Raw genomic sequence first — 20,555 nt, forward strand, 5'->3', positions numbered from 1 at the left:
CATGTTTGATGAAGAGTGTGGACATTGGGTGGAAACTCTTGCCTTTGCCATTTCCTAGTGGGTTGTGCAGGGGCCAGCCACTTCACCATAGAGCCCCAGTTTCCTCCTCCATAAAGGGAAATAAAACCCGGGACGCTCTGGACAGTGTCTCGAGGAGTAAATGACATAAAGGGCTTACTTGACATTGTGCCTGGACTACAGAGAGTATTCAGTGCTGAACAGCATGAATCACCTGTGGTAATTAGTAAATAATACTTAGCCAGAACTTGCCAGAGTTAAGTTATTTTCCTTGACATTTTAGTCATCAGGTTTGTTGCTTATCTTTGGCAGCCAACCCTTCCTTGGTAAGCCATCTAATGACTATAGTTTGGAACTGGCTGGTTTTAGAGCCTGAACTTGCAAAAGGGTGGACGAGGTCATTTTCACTGGGTCTTCGTGATCTGTTTTAACGGCCTCTGCTTCCCCAAATGGAGACGCTACAAGGTCTCTAATCTCACTTCTATTTCCTTTCCACTTCCTTGCCTATCTCTCCCCTTCCTTTCTTTACTTGCTTTTTTTTTTTTTTTTTTTTTCCGGTTCTCACTTGGTTTCCATCAATCTTATTTGTGTTCCTCTTACAGCAACAGATGGATGGGGAAGGCCTGGCCACAAAGTATCAGCATTAGCTTTTCAGCAAAGTGATTCAAGTCTGAAGGTCTTCATCAGCAGCTCCCTCATAGTCAGCACCACACCTAAGAGGCCTGTCCCTCTCATAGGGCCTTCCAGCCACTCCTTCCCCACAGGCCGGATTCTTCTGCGGCTGGGAGTGCGGACTGATCTGTTATGATGTGAGAGATCCCTGGGGCATGACTCTGTTAACGTCCAGCAGGGGCCATGACAGGGAGCTGAGGGAAATGTTGGCTTTGAGTTAGAAATTAGAGTTCATTTGTTGTTTTTGTTATGTTCTGATTGTTCACTGCCTGGCCCAGTCTAAGTCTTTGCAACTCTCATTGCTCTGAGGGTGAACGCTGTGTAATGCTATTTCTGGACTGATAAGCATACTATTTCAATTATCTGGCTGTGTTTAGGAATTAGAGAATGTGAGTTTTCAAAATTATCCTTGACAGTAAAAGCAAGTTAGTTTTTCCACTAGGTTAAGGTTATTTCAGGGTCAATACCAAAATTAGCGCTCTCCAAAATACCAAATTTGCTTAACCTACAGGAACACATTGATTGTCATCTGGCCATATTATGCTGCTGTTAGAATGAGCATATAATCCCTGTGATCTGTCTGATTAGAACATGTTCCCTGTTCTGGCTTCTCCAATCTCTGAATCACATCAAAAATTAAGCAAAATCAAGGCAGAGCAAGAAGGTGCTTACAAAAACAGAGCATAAGGCCAGGCACGGTGGCTCACACCTGTAATCCCAGTACTGTGGCAGCTACAGATTGGGCAGATTGCTTAAGCCCAGGAGTTTGCGACCAGCCTGAGCAACATGGTGAAACCTCGTCTCTACTAAAAATACAAAAAATTAGCTAGGCATGGTGGCATGCACCTGTAGTCCCTGCTACTTGGGAGGCTGAGGTGTGAGGATACCTTGAGCGTCGGAGATGGAGGTTGCAGTGAGCCATGATCACTCCACTGCATTTCAGGCTAGGTGACAGAGCGAGATCTTGTCTCAGGAAAAAAAAAAAAAGAGGATAAGACTGATATAGAAATTCTAAATGCATTTAGATAATTAATATGGAAAAGCACCTGTTATATATAGGATGTTATCCAGTTGCAAATGAAATACAAGGAAACAGAAATATAGTAACAACTTACACTTGTATGAGCTTGCTAAGTGCTGGACACTAACTACATCACATACATTAATGTAATCCTCATGACAACCCTGCACAGTGGGTGTGGCGTTAGAGTAGGAATATTGAGATACAGGGTAGGATTAGGCAAGAAAATACATGCTCTCAGATGTAACTGTTAGCTTTGAAATTCAGGGAAAACAAGGATGCTGTGGACTGGGATGGAAGGAGAGAACTTCAGAAATGAGATGGGAGGTGTCCGTTGGGTCTGTTGTAGTCTCTTTGGGATGCTATAACAGAATATCATAAACCGGGTGGTTTATAAATAACAGAAATTTATTTCTTACAATTCTGGGGGCTGGGAAGCCCAAGATCTAGGCTCCAAAAGATTCAGTGTCTGGTGCTGGCCACTTTCCCGTAAACATTAGAACCTTCTGGCTGTATCCTTACATGGAGGAAGGGGCAAGGCAGCTCCCTGGGATCCCTCTAATTTTATTCGTGAGGGCTCCACCCTCATGACCTGATCACTTCCCAAAAGCCCCACCTCCTAATATCATCAGCTTGGAGGTGAGGATTTCAACATGAATTTTAGGGGGATTTAGGGGAACACATACCTTCAGACTATAGCAGGGCCCATTTCCCTCAGGGACAAATCTATTGCTACATTTTCTTAAGGAAACCATTAGCTAATAATTTTTGACTCCTGTGATGAAAATAGCTCTCAGTGTATTATGAAAATAGGGTTTTGCTGGAAGGCGGAGGTTGCAGTGAGCCGAGATCGCGCCACTGCACTCCAGCCTGGGCGACAGAGCGAGACTCCGTCTCAAAAAAAAAAAAAAAAAGAAAATAGGGTTTTATTTTTGACATGATGAATATTATGACACAGCTTAGCAAATGCCCTCTGGATAACCTGAGACCCTCCCACCAACCCAAAGCAGCACACTTGTTACCCACGTCTCAGAACAGCACACCGGAAACAATATTGTGAGAACGGTCTGGTCACGTTCCGCACACGTCCTTCAGAGGCGCTGAAACCAAAGGCAACGGTTATTAAGGAAGAAAGAACATTCTCAGGATCCCGATGATATTCATGCTAGGTATTTGGTCCACGTTTTACTCAAAATTCCCTCTCTGGAAATCAGTTTGCTTTGAGAGTCTATGCTACAGAATGACAGATACTTTCTTTGAAGGCCTGTATTTTTGGTATCTCAAACTTGAAGAGAATTTATGTAGCACATCTTTTCTGGTAATTGTGAGTAATAAAATCATAATATACTGTTTATGGTGACTCAATAATGCAGATTACAAATTCAGCATATCTTCAACTACTTCCCTACTTTATATCAGAGAATGTATTTGATTTGAAAACAACTTAGCAGTCATTTAGTTATACGTGGCATTTTTTGCACTAAATGATATTTCAAGCTTGAGATTTCCTCTTTTTTCATCTATTGATGCTGACAGTGGAACAAAAAACTTGGAAACCTTAAATGTTGTTGGTCATATTACAAAGAGAAGTGTTTCATGCTAAGCCTTCTGTCCTGATCTTTATTATTGATGAGGTAGCTAATCATGTATGGTCAAAAGGGTAAGTGTAAAAACAGTTGGTAAAACAAGCATTTGGCCCTCAGAGAAATATGGCACAGACTTTTTTAATGGTTGGAAATCTCATAGTAGTGATAATAATAAACACTGTATAATAATATATGGCAATAGATTAATGCATGGGACATAAATATGCAAAGAATTATTGCAGGATGATATACAAGAGTGTAATCCAGACAAAAGCACAACCACGGGTGTTATTAATATTATAATGCTAGCTTTGCCATTTGAATGGGATACAAATGAATGAGTCAGACTTGACTTTGTAAGTTTTTATATGCTTGTATAATGTGAAAATTATCTCCTTAAGGACTAGACTTATAAATATTTGCTTAATACGATTCATTAATTAATCATGTGAAAGTGCTTATCTAGCATAAAACTAGGGGACTCTCGGTATCCGTTTTGTTTTTTCAGAGTGAAAGTGCCCTTGTGAAAGAAAAAGAGCTGTCAATCGAACTTGCAAACATCAGGGATGAAGTTGGTAAGTAGGGCATTGAAAATGAGGAGCATAAAGAATGTCTTTTCCTGATTCCTATGAATGTGTAACAAAAGCAATTACACCTCCTGTAATAAGCCAGTGCAAACCTGCCTAGATGAATGAAGTATCTTGCCCAGCGCAGTGGTGGGCTGCTGCAGCCTTAGCAGGGAACCATAATTTTCACGTCTCTGCTGTTATAAAGACAGCTTCCTAACAGTTCACAGTGGAACTCATCAGTCCTTGACTCTGCTGTTTGCAGACGGCAGCTCATACACCAGTCTGCATTGATCCATCTGGGTCCCCTCTGATAAAATGAGGTGCTATCTGTAAGACGCAGAGGTTCCATGGCTTCCTGCCACTGTCTACCCCGTTGTGAAATACTCTGTGATCTAGAACAAGGTCAAAAACACAAATCTGGTTGGATTAAAAATATGAGAGTTCATGTTGAAATTTCTAATCTTTGGCTGATGAAATGGTTTGGTTCAGTCTGGACCATAGAGACCTTACAAATAAAATGATCCCCAAACCCTGGGGATGTGGCTTTCACTGTAGGTCAAGGACAGGACCAGATATTTGCCATGTTCTCATTGCTTGATCCCATTTTCCCTCTTGACCATCTGTTATTCTCTTTCCCCAGGAATCAGTCAGCAAAGCTGAAATACACATGGTCTGTTCCCATTGCCCACTATTGTCTTTATCAGTGAGCACTTCTCCTCCATCTAGTGTGGTCCTGGGAACAGGCCACCGTGTGCAGGTGTGGCTTCCTCTGTGAGGGGATTGGAGCAATCTCAGGTGTCCTTGGCACATAGCCAGCCATGCAGATAGGCAGAAGGCTGGACTTCCCCAGGGACCACAGGCCCTCAGGTGTGCAGTGGACAGAATAGTGAGATCCAAGCATAGCCTTCCCCAACCCTTTGTATCCTCTCTCCTTTCGTTAAAATGTTTTCTTTTTCTCCTCTGTGAGTTCTGTGACTTCTTTTAATGTTAAAGTAGGTCTGCAGTGGTCTCTTCTCCTCTCTAAGGACAGCAGGTGCTTGTGGGAAAACAACAAATAGCAGGCCCCTTCCCAGCCTCGCTGGTGTGTGATCCGGAGCAGCAGGACCTTGCTACTGCTGCAGGGACACCTACACCCAGACACCACTTCTCCACGGCCAGGAGAAGCCCAGGGCTTGACGCCAGATATAAGCTTCTTCCGACAGAGTCAGCTAGGAAAGGCAGGGTGTGAGGAGCCCTGGGAAGCTGAGGTCCATGAGGGCCATGTCTGACCTGGCTGGAAGGAGGAGCGGGAGGGGTGAAAGCAGCCCCATGCCCCGCAGACTCCTGCTGGAAAAGTCTCATCCTTCCTTTTTGCCATTGTCGTTGTTTTCATGGAGATTGAGCCTAATTTCTGTGTGTTGGGTATCACCCCAAGCAGCATTCACAGGGACAGCTCCAGTGATGACTTCATTGCCAAGGCCGCCGTGGGTGAAGCCTCTGTGCCCCCATCTGAGTTTCTTCACCAGTGTGGCCACCCCTCATGATCCAGATGCCCACATCTGGCCTCAAAGACCAGTGTTGAGAGTGGCCCCCACTTTTTCCTGAAGGGAAACTCCTGGTACACTCACTGGTGACCCTGCCCAGGTCCAGAGACTGTTTCCGTTCTTCTCTAAGGAAGGACTCACCACCGTTCACCCATGGAGCCATGGGTCCCATGTGATTGGCTGCCCTCCCGTGCATGCACACATTGTACACACATGCACACACACACACACACGCGAGAGCTGTCCTCCTCGATGACTCCCGTGGTTCCTTTAAAAGGACCTTCCGCCTCCTTCCGCACTGATGGAAACTGCTTTATCAAAAAGGAGTTCCTCCTTCCTCACCTGATGAACTGCAAAGACCCCCCTCTGCACCCATCCGCTTTAGGGCCTGCCCTCAGTTGGAGGTGACTCTGAGGCCTCTGCTCCTCAGCGAAGCTGCCAAAGAGCAGGTTTCACCTCTGCTGGCCTTCAGGTCAGTTCCCAGGGAATGTGGAGGTGGAGACAGCTGGGAGATCTTGCCTTGTCCCCTACTGGAATCTGCCTTCCACCTTGTAGAGGTAGAGACCCTTGGAGATGGCCCCTGATGACACTGCAGGGACAGCTCAGAGGCCTAGGGTAGAGGTTCCAAAATTCTCAATTCACAGTGACCACAGTGTCTCAGTAACTTTTTTTTCACAGTCTCAAGGCCAAATAAATACCTCGCAGCTCTATTTATTAAGGAGTTAGGTCTAAGCCACTGAAGTGTGTATGTCCTAACAACTTTGTGGCCATTTGAAAAACTGAACATAAATGGAAAGAAAACAATATATTTTTGTTTTATTCTTAAGGAACCACAATGCCTTGCTTGTGATTGGGCCCCACACAACTTCTCAGACCTTGGCATCGGATTGGATAAGGCTATCCTTGTATCTTGTTTCACACTGATTTTCACTGCATACTTTTTATCACAGCAGCAGCCAAAACCTCAGCTTTGCAAAGTTATGATATCAAAGGGGATGAAGTGTGAGCTAATGTTGAGCTAATGTCAAAACTCTGAACCCCCCAAACCAGGAGTTCGCATGGTATCCCCCAGGGAGGCAGCATCGGTGTGTTTCCCTTGGGAGTATTAATAGAAGAAACCCTGCAGTGCCCTGTGATTTGCCACAGTGGCCCAGGGTGCCTCAGCACACAGTTTGCAAACCACAGGCTTGGGGACACTTCCCTGCCCTCAGTGGCCGAGAGACTTGAGCATGAGGAAGGTTGGGTCTCCAGAGACTCAGGAACAGAAAGATGCTGATAAGTTATGGTTCAGCTAGAAAAGTGTGCGGTGTTACCCCCTGTAATGTATAGCTCCTGCCGCCTTTCCTCCTCTTTTAGCAAGATATGTTGGTCTCAGTTAAGGGAGTGATAGAAAAGCATTGAATTATATGAGGACTCTCAAGTCTTGTAGCCCTGAAATGCTAGAAGCCAATCCCTGAGTATGCTTCTCTATGAAATAGATGAGTTTCTAGGGGGTTCCAAGGCTCAGCAGTTCTGAGCATGGGCTTTAGGTTCAGGTGGGGCGAGCTGGTAGACCTCTGTGTCCCACAAGTTCCCCTTCATAACATGGAAAGTCAGTTAAAGAAGATAGTGCTGATGAAGCGCTCCGTCAGGGTGACTCTCCTAACTCTCCGGTGTGTAGCACCTTGAACCCAAAGATAAAAGACGGAAATTTCCACTCCAGGGTGAATTTCTCCCTGGAGAGGCTTCTGCACTCCCCGTGGGCAAGCTTTGGCTCTGAGGGCCCCGTGTCCTCTGATGCAGTTGGGTTGGGTGCCGGGTGTGCCAAGTGCAAGGCTGCTTCTCTCTGTGCTTTCCCGAAGCTTCTAAATGCAGCAGGCACTGCACAAGGATTACATTGGGTTTTGGGTTTAAGTCTTATTTGATTTCTGCCTAAGTGCTAAGAATAGAACCAGAATTATCTGCCAGATGAAAAAGCTACTGGAGGGAGGGCAGAAGGCCTTGGCAGCACCACTGCCTGGTTCCTTCGGCCCAGCTTTCATCCCCGGCACACACTTCAGCCGCAAGCACCCAGTTCACATCTGAGATTGCATTGAGAGAACAAAGACAGAGGGGAATGTGGGGATCAACTGTCAACCGTAAAGTGCATAAGCTCTGGCGTCTTGACGTGCAATGTATTCTCTTTTTGGGAGAAGAGCATTGAGCATGCAAACCTGGCTTACGGGTGGCCCAGAGAGAGTAGTATGGTCAGTCCCTTCCCCTTAGCACCAGCCCTGTCCTAAGTTAAGGCTCTTATCAGCTGAGTCTAATGGGAACTGGAGGTGGAGGGATGTGGGGGGACATGGGGGACATGGAATTTCTAAGGCTCTGATTTCAGACAAGGAAGAAGGGAAGAAGGTGCAGAAAGTCAGAATAGTTAGGTGTATTTATTGCAGATTCCAGAACAGGGCTGCCCTGTCTCCCAAATCTAAAAATTGCTGCTTAAACTGTTTCATATCCATTAAACTGATGCCCTAAATTCCACCAATATCTGTTAATAAGTACCCATCCATTGTCCAAACTTTTGAGGTGAATAAATGCAATCAAAAGCTTTAGCATCTGAACTGAGTACAGTGGCTCACACCTGTAATCCTAGCACTTTGGGAGGCCAAAGCAGGTGGATCACCTGAGGTCAGGAGTTTGAGACCAGCCTGGCCAACATGGTCAAACCCCATCTCTCTAAAAAATAAAAATAAAAATAAAAAAAATAAATACAAAAAATTAGCCAGGTGTGGTGGCAGGTGCCAGTAATCCCTGCTACTGAGGAGGCTGAGGCAGGAGAATCACCTGAACCCAGAAGGCAGAGGTGGCAGTGAGCCGAGATTGTGCCATTGCACTCCAGCCTGGGTGACAAGAGCAAAATTCTGTCTCAAAAAAAAAAAAAAAAACCAAAAAGCTTTAGCATCTGGTCAGAATCAGCTTTGTCTGTGTTCACAGGCCTGATGCATATTAGAATCACCTGCAGTGATGCCCTAGGCAACAGAATCAAAACATTTGAAGAGGAGGCCTAGGCCATTTTTTTTAAAGCCCCCAGCTGTTTATTAAGTACAGTGAAGTTGGAGATTCAATGAACTACACTGAAGGAACAGGGGGTTTGATTTGGGCCAGGGACAGGGTTGAGGCAGGAAGTACATCAATTGGGATAGGCCTGGAAGGGCAGGATCCCATCATGGGGGGCCCTGGGCAGCAAGGCAGGCCAAGGGAGAGCAGCACAGGTGGGTGGGCAAAGGTGCAGAAAAGGAAGATGCGAAAGACAAATTGCACCTGTTTGGAGATTATACCGAGGCTGGCCTGGCTCCTGAGAAATGGCAAAGGATATCCCTTTCCTTCACTCCCGCCTCCTTCCTTCGCCTTTGCCCGTCTGCCTGGGGAACTCAGTCTTCTCAAGTCAGCTACCCTCCTGGTTAGATGGACTTTGGGGAGCAAGGCATGGAAAGCAATCCTCAGTACATTTGCAGACACTGCCCTTTTATACCTTCCCATTTGTGACATCTCTGGTGGTATCACGACTGAATCTTCTAGAAGGTCCGTAGTTGGACTAGTGCCCTCTACCAGAGACTTTATGTGTGTCCTCACACACTGGAAGAGAATGTCCAGTAGTCTTTAAGTAGGAATTTCCTGGCAATTGATTTACAAGTAAACCTTGAGAACATGCCCTAGTGAGTGCTGTTTTCTCATGCCCAGGGTATGGAGGGTTTTTCCATACTGACGGCCAATTCTTCCTCATCAGCTGAGTGTCCAGTGATTCCATTCAGTTCTGACACCAAGGACCCAGTGTTAGTATAGTCCCCCAGGTTGAGAGCTCAGTCCCACAAGACCATGTCCACCTCAGAAACCAGTCCTAAGTCTCAGCGGCCACCCAAGGTTCTGTCCAATCTGCTATAAACTCAGAGGTTCCCACAACTGCCTCCTTAGATTTGATAATTCACTAGAAAGATTCATAGAGCAGGGTATATGGCAGGGAGAGAGGTGGGGAGTTTCCATGCCCTCGGGGTGCACCATCTTCCCTGTACCTTGGTATACTCACCAACCCCAAAGCCCGTTGAATCACGTTCAAGAGTTTATATAATTTTGGCCAAGGCAGGTGGATCACTTGAGGCCAGGAGTTTGAGGCCAGTCTGGCCATGGTGAAACCCCATCTCTACTAAAAACACACACACAAAAAAATTGGCCAGGCGTGGTGGCAGGCACCTGTAATCCCAGCTACTCGGGAGGCTAAGGCAGGAGAATTGCTTGAACCTGGGAGGCGGATGTTGCAATAAGCTGTGATTGTGTCACTGTACTCCAACCTGGGCGACAGAGCAAGACTCTGTCTCAAAAAAAAAAAAAATTATAAAGTTTATATAATTCTATCCCCAGCCTCCCTTCCTCTCCCTGGAAGTTGGTGGGTGGGACTGAAAGTTCCAATCCTCTAATGACTTGTTCCTTCTGGTGACCAGCCCCATCCTAAAGTCAAATAAGGACCCTACCCTAAGTCACCATTAGCATAAACTCAGGTGTGATTGAAAGGGGATCATTATGAGTCACAAAAGGTAATCCTGCCACTTGAAAAACTCCAAGCATTTTAGAGACTTGTGCCAGAAACTGGGAAGAAGGACCAAATATATTTTATACCACATCCAGACCAGGTCGGTCCTACAGTCATGGAGAATGATTCACTCATTTCGCGAGGTTCTGAGCACCTTGTGTGGAGCAGACAGGGAAGTCATAGGAGTTTAGGGCTAGTCCAGACCAGAGTGACAGTACCCTATCCATTGCATTTTAGAGATCAGTCTACAGACTTGTTTCAAAGATCTTGGCTAAAGCTGGGACATGTGCCAAAAGCACCAAAGGAAAAACTTCGTTCTCCTTAATCTCAGTCCATTCATGCATCCAACAGCTGTTTCTTGAGCACCTACTTTTTGCCAGACACAGGCTGGTCAGGGTCACCATGGGTGGTGCAGTAGGTTATACTGTTTAAAGGGGCACCCCTCTGGGTCAGGGCTGAAATGCATCCATACTGCAGCCACCACCAAGCCCTGTGGCCTGGCATGAGGCTGCTGCCACTCAGAGGAAGGGACACTTTTTCCCCAGATTGCACAGAGGTGCTGTGTGGGCTGGATTGACCTGATGCTTAGTACCAGAGATTCTGTGAAAGAGGTGCTGTCTACTGTGGACCTCATATGCTAAGATGCAAATAGATGCATGTGGGCAGGGGAGGAGAGCACAACCATGGAGCACCTACCAACACCTGCTGCCCCCAGTAAATCCGCCCTGGAACAGTGGTTGCCATGATCACTTGCAGGCACTGCCCATTCTGCACACCTAAGGACAGAACGAGTGTTTCCCTGTTTCTCTTTCTATGTATCAGAGTCTTCATACTTGTCATTTCATAGCCATAAAATGTTCTGTAGTGCTGATAAACTAGAATACATTCCTTTTCTTTGAGCATTTGGATTTTTACCATTTTTGTTGTTATGCAACAAGTATAGTGTTTGTAAATTACTTTTTACCTCTTTTGTTATTTTCTTGGGAATATATTCTCAAAAGCACTGACTGATAATTTTGGGAGGATTTTACGTTTGACCCAAATGTATCTATAATGCAAAATGTGTTGGATATTTATTCTGTAAATCAAGATAAAAGATTATGGTGGATTTCATCTTGTGTTGCTAGGGTTGTCTTATAAAGAGGAAATTAAATCTTCTCTCTCTCCCTCTCATGCACACAAACATACACACAAATGAGAAGAGACACATAATATCCAAGTATGTATCAGGGTATAGTTTACAACGGAGCCTTTTGTGGTTCAAGAGTACAGTCCCTATGGAGTGGCTGAATTTGCTCATATTTGTGTTACATTGTAAATGTTTATTATCCATAGTTCAAAAATCCAAAATCTGAGATGCTCCAAAATCCAAAACCTTTTGAGCACCGACCTGATGCTCAAAAGAAATGCTGAGTGGATGCTTTCGGATTTCAGATTTTTAAATTAGGGATGCTCAACTAGTAAGTATAATGCAAATATTCCAAAATAAAAAAAAGAAAATCCGAAATGTGAAATGCTTTTGGTACCAAGCATTTCAGATAAGGGATACTCAACATATGTTTCCCTGGAGACAGGGCACTCTGGTGTCAAAAATGAAATCAGATCAAGTTAGAATTTTAGGAATATATGATGCATATGAAAGTATACGTCATGAACTGGGAGACCTCAAACCAAAAACTGCTACTAAGGCTCAACTTTACAGCAGTTGCAGCACAATTTCTAGAGCATAAAGATTTTGACTTTTTTCATGATTGGCTGTCATATATTCTTTTTTCAGGCAAATAGAGCTGTTTGAGCTGATTCATCTGTAGCTGATTGGTTTGATTTCATTCAATCATGCTTATAAAGACCAAAAGCTTACTTGTGTGTTTTGTTTAGGGATAGGATAATTGCCTGTTTGGGGAAATCAGGGTGACTTAAGTTTCGGTTACCTGGCTCTAGGTAGTTGGCCTTGGGGTATACAAACTGTGGCCTCCATTTTTATTTTTTAAAAGTGCTGGTCATAAAGGATCTCATCCTCAACTCACCCTCCATGGGTGATGGCTCTTGTCTGTGGGGTTTTGGGGAATTGGGTGTGTCCTTGGAAAAGGCTTCCCCAGGTGGTGGTGGTTGTGGGGATTAAAGGGCGTTTTGGATCCCCAGGAAACCAGAATCCAGCACCACACCCAGGGAGGAAGAGCAAAGATGCTAGAAATAGATTTAATATTTGATTTTTTATCACATTTAAAAATTTTCCAGAAAATAAAATATGACCCTTGATTTTTCTGATGGAACACCACACTCCAAATTCCAAAGTCGAATATTGAATCATTGAAGAGCACTGATGTATTTGTAAGCACTGAAATCGTTTTATAAGATGCTGTTCCCCAGAAAGGATTATCTCCTTTCGAGATCGTACGCCTCACGTTTTGTTTACTGCCATCAGGTGGATGTTTAAGGTTCTCTCCCTAGCCAAGCTGAGAGAGAAAATGACATCATAGTCACATTGTGACTGCCTTATTAGAAAACCTGAGTCTTAAAAATCAACATGAATTAAACAAACTCCACCAGACAGAAAACATGCAATGCAGCGGCGATACAATGGAGCCCTCCGGCTGGCACCCCTCGCTAACCCTGCTGCCCTGCCGGCCAGACTGGAAAGCCTGTTGAAATGTGCATGAACCAATGATGCTTCCCCAGCAAAACTCCCGTCACGCTCTTCCCTGGGGCTGCTCAAAGCTGTGACTATCTGAATGTGGTGTGAAATTGGCTCTTAACTTTGGAGTTCTCAATCACCCCAGCTGCTGTCTTCATTGGCCAGAACTAAGTCACAAGGCAAATTTAGCCACAATGGAGATGGACACATGTGTTTTTTTCCCCTTGGTGACCTTGCCCAGATATTGCCCAATTCACCTGCAGCTACCCCCAGTCCCCATTACTGCTGGACAAAGCTGCCTCCTGCTCCTGTGCCCTTTTCAGAGCTTGTGACAGCCTCTGTTCTCGGTGTCCGCACCCAAGCCAGGCCACAGGTTTTCATCTTCCTGCTGGGTTCAGATTTAAGATGGACTTTGCTTTTTTATCTTTTCTGAACACTTTAAAAATACTAAAAATGGAATATAGTTGAAAAACAGAATGCTCTATTTTTTTTTTTTTTTTGTTAACACAGAGTCTCACTCTCACCCAAGCTGGAGTGCAGCAGTGTGGTCTCAGCTCACTGCCACCTCCGTCTCCCGAGTTCAAGCAATTCTCATGCCTCAGGCTCCCTAGTAGCTAGGATTACAGGCACGGGCCACCATGCCCAGCTAGTTTTTGTATTTTTAGTAGAGGCGGGGTTTCGCCATGTTCGTCAGGCTGGTCTCGAACTCCTGCCCTCAAGTGATCTGCCTGCCTCGGCCTCCCAAAGTGTTGGGATTACAGGCATGAGCCACCATGCCTGGCCTAAAGCACTCTTTCTAGCAGAGTTTCTCAGGTATTGTACAGAAATCCAAATAGTTAAATCTACGTTTTGATTAAGGTCAGTTTATTGAAATATAGCAAAACAATACCTGAATGTTTTCTATAATATAAAATAAAGATGTAAGAAAAAATTTTGAGAGCTTGATATAAAGGTGTGGTAGAAATCTAAGTTTGTGGCAGTGAGCACTGAATTGTTATTTATTATGTTCTTAAGTTATTGACTAGCATGCATTTTTCAGTATGCTCTCATTTATGACTAGCAGCCCACACAGACACACACATACAGTGAAAGGTATTTGTGAGATGATTTACCATTCATGATTATCAAAAAAAATTATCTTCTGGTCTTAATGATTATAATCCCTTTTAGTTACACAGTGCTTGGTACCTCCAAGCCCTTCCATATGACATGTTTTATTTATTCAAACAGTAAAGTAGGCGTTGGTATCCTTATTTTATACATAAGAAAACTGAGGGTCAGAAAGAGTAAGTGATTTCCTAACAGCATACAGCTGGTGTCGGAGAGAAGTCTTAAATTCTTCCCACATACAGTATCTAAGTTCACCACAGCATTTGCACCCTGACTACCAAGTGGTTTTTTTTTTTTTTTCCCAATTTTTAATTTGGTAAATTAAAATATCAGATAAACAAAATAAAATAGTTGTTACTCCTAACTCCATATGACTTCTACGCAAAACCATGATAGACGCTAGTATAAATCTGTCCAAACATGGATTATAACACAGTGTGATTTAATTGGTCCTAGGCTATGTCCATTAGGATTGGGTTCAGGCATGAGTAACAAAATCCTGAAATAATGGTAGCTTAATCAAGGCAGCTGTTCATTTCTCTCTTACATAGGAGTCAAAAGGTGAGCACTGAGGAGCAGCTGTGGTTCTATTCCCCGTCCTTGGGGACCCAGGCTCCTTACAGCCACTGTCCTATGACCGCAAGGAGGAGGACCATGATACCCCCCCGACTGTGGTCCAGTGTGACAGTTGGTGTGACAGTCATTACATCTGTATTGCAGGTGGCAGGCTGGAAGAAGGAAAAAACAAAGAAGCAGAGAAAGTGGGTCTGCTCTCTCTGGGGGAAAGTGTCCAGGAACTGTCCTTGACTATACATCTCTTTGGCCAGAACTAAGTCACAAGTCAAATTTAGCCACAATGGAGCTGGGGAAATGTGCTTTTTTTCCTGTTGGTGACCTTGCCCAGATATTATGTTATTACTATGGAAGAAGGGGAGAATGTGACTAGCACCCTATATCATAGGTCCTCAATTGCCTCAACAGTTAGATGGGGATAGTAGTCCTGTCGTAAGTAGGTATGAGGTAGGTGAGGGCAAAGGATCTAGCAGAATGTTTGGAAGAATAGTGGGTGCTCAGTACGTGTTAATTCCCTTACATTTCAGATGAGATTCTGCTGTCTCCTCTCTCGCCCAGCTTTAAAGAAGCTGACTCAAAATTAAGAAACCAAGAAACCAGCAGAAAAAAATAACCAACCTTGGGATCACAAAAAGAATGTACGTTTTCTGATTCATAAAACTATCTGTTCTAAGCACACCGACTAAAAGACAGAGTTTGTCAGACTAGATAAAAAAAGAAAAGCAAGACTTGGCTACATGCTGCCTAAAAGAAACCCGCTTCAAACATAAAGACACAAATAAGTTAAAAGTGAAAGGATGAAAAAAATATATATACTATGCTAACATCAATCAAAAGAATATTGGAGCGTCTGTATTCATATCACACAAAGTAGACTTCAGACTCAGGAATATTGCTAGGAATGAAGATGACCATTACATAATGACAAAAAGGTTGATTCACTAAAAAGACATAATGATACCAAATACCTACATGCCAAACAATAGAGCTTCAAAACACTGAAGCAAAAATGGATAGAACTGAAAGGAGAAATAGACAAATCTACAGTTATGATTGGAGACCCCAGCACTCCACTCTGAGTAACAATAGAACAAGCAGGCAGAAAATCAGTCAGCTGTAGAAGACCTGAACAACGCTATCTTCCAACTTGACCTTACTGACATTCTAGAATGCTGTATCCATTCTATACATCCAAACATGTGTATTCTGTGTATTCCACAACAGAATACACATGTTTTTCAAATACATGTGAAACATTTGGCAACACAGACCATATTCTGAGCCATAAAACAAACTTCATCAAATATAAAGGAACTGAAAGTATACAAAATGTTTTGGACTATAATATAGTCTATAAATCAGTAACATAAAAATATCTGGAAAAAAGTCTCCAAACATTTGGAAATTAAACAACATCCAAATAACACGTAGGTCAAAGAGGAAACAAGATAAATTAGGAAATATTTCGAATTAAATAAAAACACAACATATCAAAATCTATGGAATGCAAAATTCTCTCTGATTAGCAGAGTTGGATCTTCTCATTCAATTTGCCCGCAAAATTTAGGGGGCACCCAAAATATATACCAGGCTCTTTCCTAGGTAAGCTGATGGTGAGGTGAGGAGTGTTATTTGAAAGAAGGTTTAGATTTAGTAGGTTTAGTGTACTGTCCAAAGTTTTTTTTTTGAAGTGGAGTTTCGCTCTTGTTGCCCAAGCTGGCGTGCAGTGGCACAATCTCAGCTCACTGCAACCTCTGCCTCCTGGGTTCAAGCGATTCTTCTGCCTCAGCCTCCCGAGTAGCTGGGATTAGAGGTGTGTGCCACCACACCCAGCTATTTTTTTTTGTATTTTTAGTAGAGACGGGGTTTCACCATATTGGCCAAGCTGGTCCCAAACTCCTGACCTCAGGTGATCTGCCCACCTCAGCCTCACAAAGTGCTGGGATTATAGGCATGAGCCTGCATGCCCGGACTACTGTCAGAAATTTGCGAGTGACAATATAGCTTCAAATAAAATTACTGATTTGTTTGCACAATGGACCACTCAGCATGACTAGGCCCCTGTTATAGGAAAATAATATCAGTTCTAAGCGGGGAAAATTTCAGACCAGTGTTGTCAACTGCCATGATTAGATTTTATTCCAGTAAATGTAATTTTCTAAAGTCATTTTAGTTTCTATCACAAACAGGTGCTTACCCATGCACAGTAATATCAATACTGCAAACTCCCTTAAATGTACCAGAGACTAGGGTTGGTTGCCATGGAAAATACATTATCAGCTACAATTTCACAAAACTGCTACACTTTGAGAAAATGATTCATTCCAGTTGGCAGCAACATATTTTTTGATATTTATAAAATTATTTTACATCTATATGCCTAACACTTTCTGGTTATTTTATGTGGAGGTGTTTGTTTTGTAACCCTTTAAAATGTTTACTCTTTTATGAATAAAGATAAAGATAACTTTTTTCTGATATATGTTATTATTGTTTTTGAGACAGAGTCTTGCTCTGTCACCTAGGCTGGAGTGCAGACATGCAGTTGTAACCCCTGGGCTCAAGTGATCCTCCTGCCTCAGCCTCCAGAGTAGCTGGGACTACAGGTGTATGCTACCACACCCAACTGTGTGTGTATATATATAGTAGATATATGTGTATATATATATTTTGTAGAGACGGGGTCTCACTGCGTTGCCCAGGCTGGTCTCGAACTCCTGGACTGAAATGATTCTCCTGCCTCGGCCTTCCAAAGTGCTGGGATTACAGATGTGAGCCACTGTGCCTGCTAATGTTAATATTTTTAAATCTGTGAGTTTAATCTTTAACTAACCTGAACTGACTGGCTAGAATAGCTCCAATACCAAGGGCAACCCCTAAATCACCCTGGGGACAAGCAGCTTCCGGAAACAGAGTCAGCTGCCTCCACTGGTTTAGGCCTCCGTAAATCTAATATTTGAATAGTGGTATATAGTTTACAAAGCTCTTTCACACATTACTGCATTTGATCCTGACAACAACAGCAGGAGATAGGCAAGGGAGATAATACCACCATCAATTTCACAGTAAATATATCATGGCTATACAGAATAGAAGCAAACCCCAAATCACATACCTATTAAGAAGAACAGAGCTGCATCCTTATCTCTTCCCACCATAACCATATCTGGCCGCCTTCGCTTTGTAAGATCTAAATTGGTGTCTGAGAGAAGATAATAAATAGCAAGAAAAAGACGTAACGTGTTATAGATTTAACCTGGAAATGGCTGAAGAGCATTTGCAAAATATATGTTGTAAATTACAGACAATCACATGCAAATTATGCAAACATAATCGACTCAGTTGAGTTTCTCGTGAACAGGGACCTCCTCTTATTTTTCAGGGTATGTTAAGCCTCTGGCCCAGGGATTAGCACGATGAATGTGGGGAATTCAGCTGCTTCATTTTATAAACTTTATTGAACACAGATGTACTCTTTGCTGTGCCAGGAGGAAAAGAAAGATGTGACCAGGGCTCTGCACTCCTGAAATGCCTGTGTATTGGAGAGACAGACACATAGCAGGTCATTCATATCCAGTGCAGGGAGCAAGGTGCTGGTGGTCTGGGAGTTTAGAGGAGGGTTTGTAACCCAGTCAGGGGTCCAGAAAAGGAGGTAGGAGAAAAACAGCTTCAAGGAAATGTAGGAGTCGGTGAACAAGTGATTATTCTGTACACTTGATCAGTTTCAGAGACAGCATTAATGACAACATTGACTTAATCTCTCTACTGGGAAACAGGAAAAACAGTGAAGACAGTTCTGTTTCTATATGGCTATCTCTAAGCAGGAGGAGTAGAGCAAATGAGTTTGTGTTTATGAGACTTACTATTGCTTGCATAAAAAGCAGGGCTGGTGTCTGGGATATGAGGCTCAAATGATTCTTGGCAGATTTTTTAACATTTGTGGGGTTTTTTTGGTCATGTCTAAGCCATTATGAATTAGCCTGATTCACTCAAAGAACCACTGATACCACCAGGGCCATGGTTAGGTATTAAATGTACTGTCAGTCTATTTGCTTAATTTGGCAGATGATTTGAACAAATATATAAATTGCAGTGTATGTTTATATAGTGGTCAAGTCTCTTTTTGATAAGAATTGCACTTTTTCAGCCAAAGAAAGTTAATTCTGTTGAACAAGATGATAACTTGACCAATTCTGCATTGCAAGTAATCATGTAAAGACCTAACTAGGTCACTGCTACTGAAACCTAAGTTTCAGTATGAATCTGATGAAGATCCAGGGCTCTTCAACACAGCTGTTTTCTATTTACAAAGGTCCTGATGAAGAACATGGTCAGAGTTTAGCCAGTCAGAAAGATGATTCCAGGTGAGGTGTCATCTGGAGAGCCCAGACTGGCAGCTAAGTGCAGGTGCTTATGTTAGTGGATTCCCTGTGGTCCAGCTTTTTAAATTTTCCTTGTTAGTACACCAGGAATGGTTCTGACTTTCAGGGAAATACTTTTAACTCAGTTTACTGGAGCATGATCTAGAAAACCAAATTACCAATGTATTAATTTACAATGAGAAATACGTCTCTTTATAGGCAGACCTACCTGGGAGCAAGGTGGTAGTGGTCTGGGAGTTTAGAGGAGGGTTGTTACCCAGTCAGGGGTCCAGGAAAGGCCGTAGCAAGGAAACTGCTGAGCTTTAAGGAAACGTAGGAGTCAGTGAACAAATGATTCTTCCCTACACTTGATCAATTTTAGAAAGGCAAAATTGTAATCAGTGGCTGCTCAGTGGATCAAAGTCAGTCGTGTGCTGTATCAATACCAATGGCATCTTGCCACAATATCCCTGAGGAGCTATCTGCATAATGATTTCTTTTCTAGGTCCTCAGTGTTTAGACATCCCCATAGGAGGAGATAGAATCCTATTAGAATCACCGGAAGCTTTTCTCAACTATTCATGCCCTGTCTTCTGCTTCTAGCCGTAATAGCGTAACTGGTACTGACTGTGATAACCACCGGTACGCAGCTATAAAACAGACGAAACATGAGGCAACTGTTTCTAAGCACTGCACAGTTGACACCATAGCCTTAATCCTTGGAAAAAGGGAAGCGCATGAAATGAATCAGTCCCCTGTTAGCCCCAGCTTACTGCCTGGGGCCACTCACCAAACCTGGGTGCAGAGGTGTGCAGGTTATGGCCGCCATCTTGCTGGGCTGAAGAGGTAAACACGAGAGTACAGGGCAATTGAAGTGACTAGGAATTCCACTAGCTACTAGTGGGGTGAGCACTGGACAGGAGTAAGCTGAGCAGAGCAGGGCCCCAGGGATTACATGGGGGGTTCCCATGTGATCTTAGGTGAAGGGTAGGCTGCACATATTCAGAAGGCCTGCAGAGGGCAGCTGAGGGCAGGTCTGAGTGCTGAGTGGAGGTTCCACCGGTTGTGCAGTGCTGGGAAATACGGGAATTCCAGCCCAGTGGGGGGGAAGATTCTCACCAAGTACTGTGAGCAATCAGTTGAGACCTGAGAAAGGCCGGTCTGTAGAATGACCGTTATCTAGAACAAGTGTCTCTCTAGCACGAAAGATGAATAAAACCATGTGTGACAGAATCAAAGGGATCCAGTAAGTGAACTGTCTGGCCAGAACAACACACTCAATGCCCATTAAAGGAAGACAGTGTCGTACAGAGTCCCTGCACTACCTCATCCACAGTGTTGAGCATGAACAAAAATAGACATACAAAGACGCGAGGCCTATCATCAAGGAAACAAGTAGTCAATAGAAATGGGTATTGAGGGTCAGGTATGTTAGCTCACACCTGAAATCCCAGCACTTTGAGGGACCAAGGCAGGTGAATCGCTTGAGTTCAGGAGTTGGAGACCAACCTCCGCAACACGGCAAAACCCCATCTCTATTAAAAGTACAAAAATTAACTGGGCATGGTGCTGCACACCTGTAGTCCCAGCTGCTTGGGAGACTGAGGTGGAAGGATTGCCAGAGCCCAGAAAGTGGAGGTTGCAGTGAGCCGTGATCACACCACTGTACTCCAGTCTGGGCAACAGAGCAAGACCCTGTCTCAAAAATAAAAATAAAGTTGTGTAAAAAAAAAGAAAGAAATCGATATTGAAATGCCCCAGATGTTGGAATTAGCAGATACGAAAATGTAAAAGCTATTATAAACACGTTCTAGCACTTCTACAAAAAGAGGAATGTAATAAGTAAACAGGTAGAGGAGCACAACAGAGTAATAAAAACTATTATAAAAGAACCAAATGGAAATGTTAGAACCAAAAACAGAACCTCTGAAATAAATCATT

At 43.5% G+C, this 20,555-nt stretch overlaps 1 protein-coding gene across 5 annotated transcripts in view; it reads left to right on the forward strand.

The window, feature by feature from the left end:
* Window positions 1-20,555, forward strand: part of MTUS2 (microtubule associated scaffold protein 2) — a 620,405-nt gene that overhangs the window by 549,683 nt on the left and 50,167 nt on the right. For all 5 annotated transcript variants that reach the window (XM_021929366.2, XM_017951161.3, XM_021929367.2 and 2 more), the window contains one exon: window positions 3,806-3,872. In XM_021929366.2, the coding sequence (XP_021785058.1) occupies window positions 3,806-3,872 (67 nt within the window). The remainder of the gene's footprint in view (window positions 1-3,805; window positions 3,873-20,555) is intronic.

Source organism: Papio anubis, chromosome 15 (assembly GCF_008728515.1).
Source record: "Papio anubis isolate 15944 chromosome 15, Panubis1.0, whole genome shotgun sequence".
Taxonomy (NCBI): Eukaryota; Metazoa; Chordata; class Mammalia; order Primates; family Cercopithecidae; genus Papio; species Papio anubis.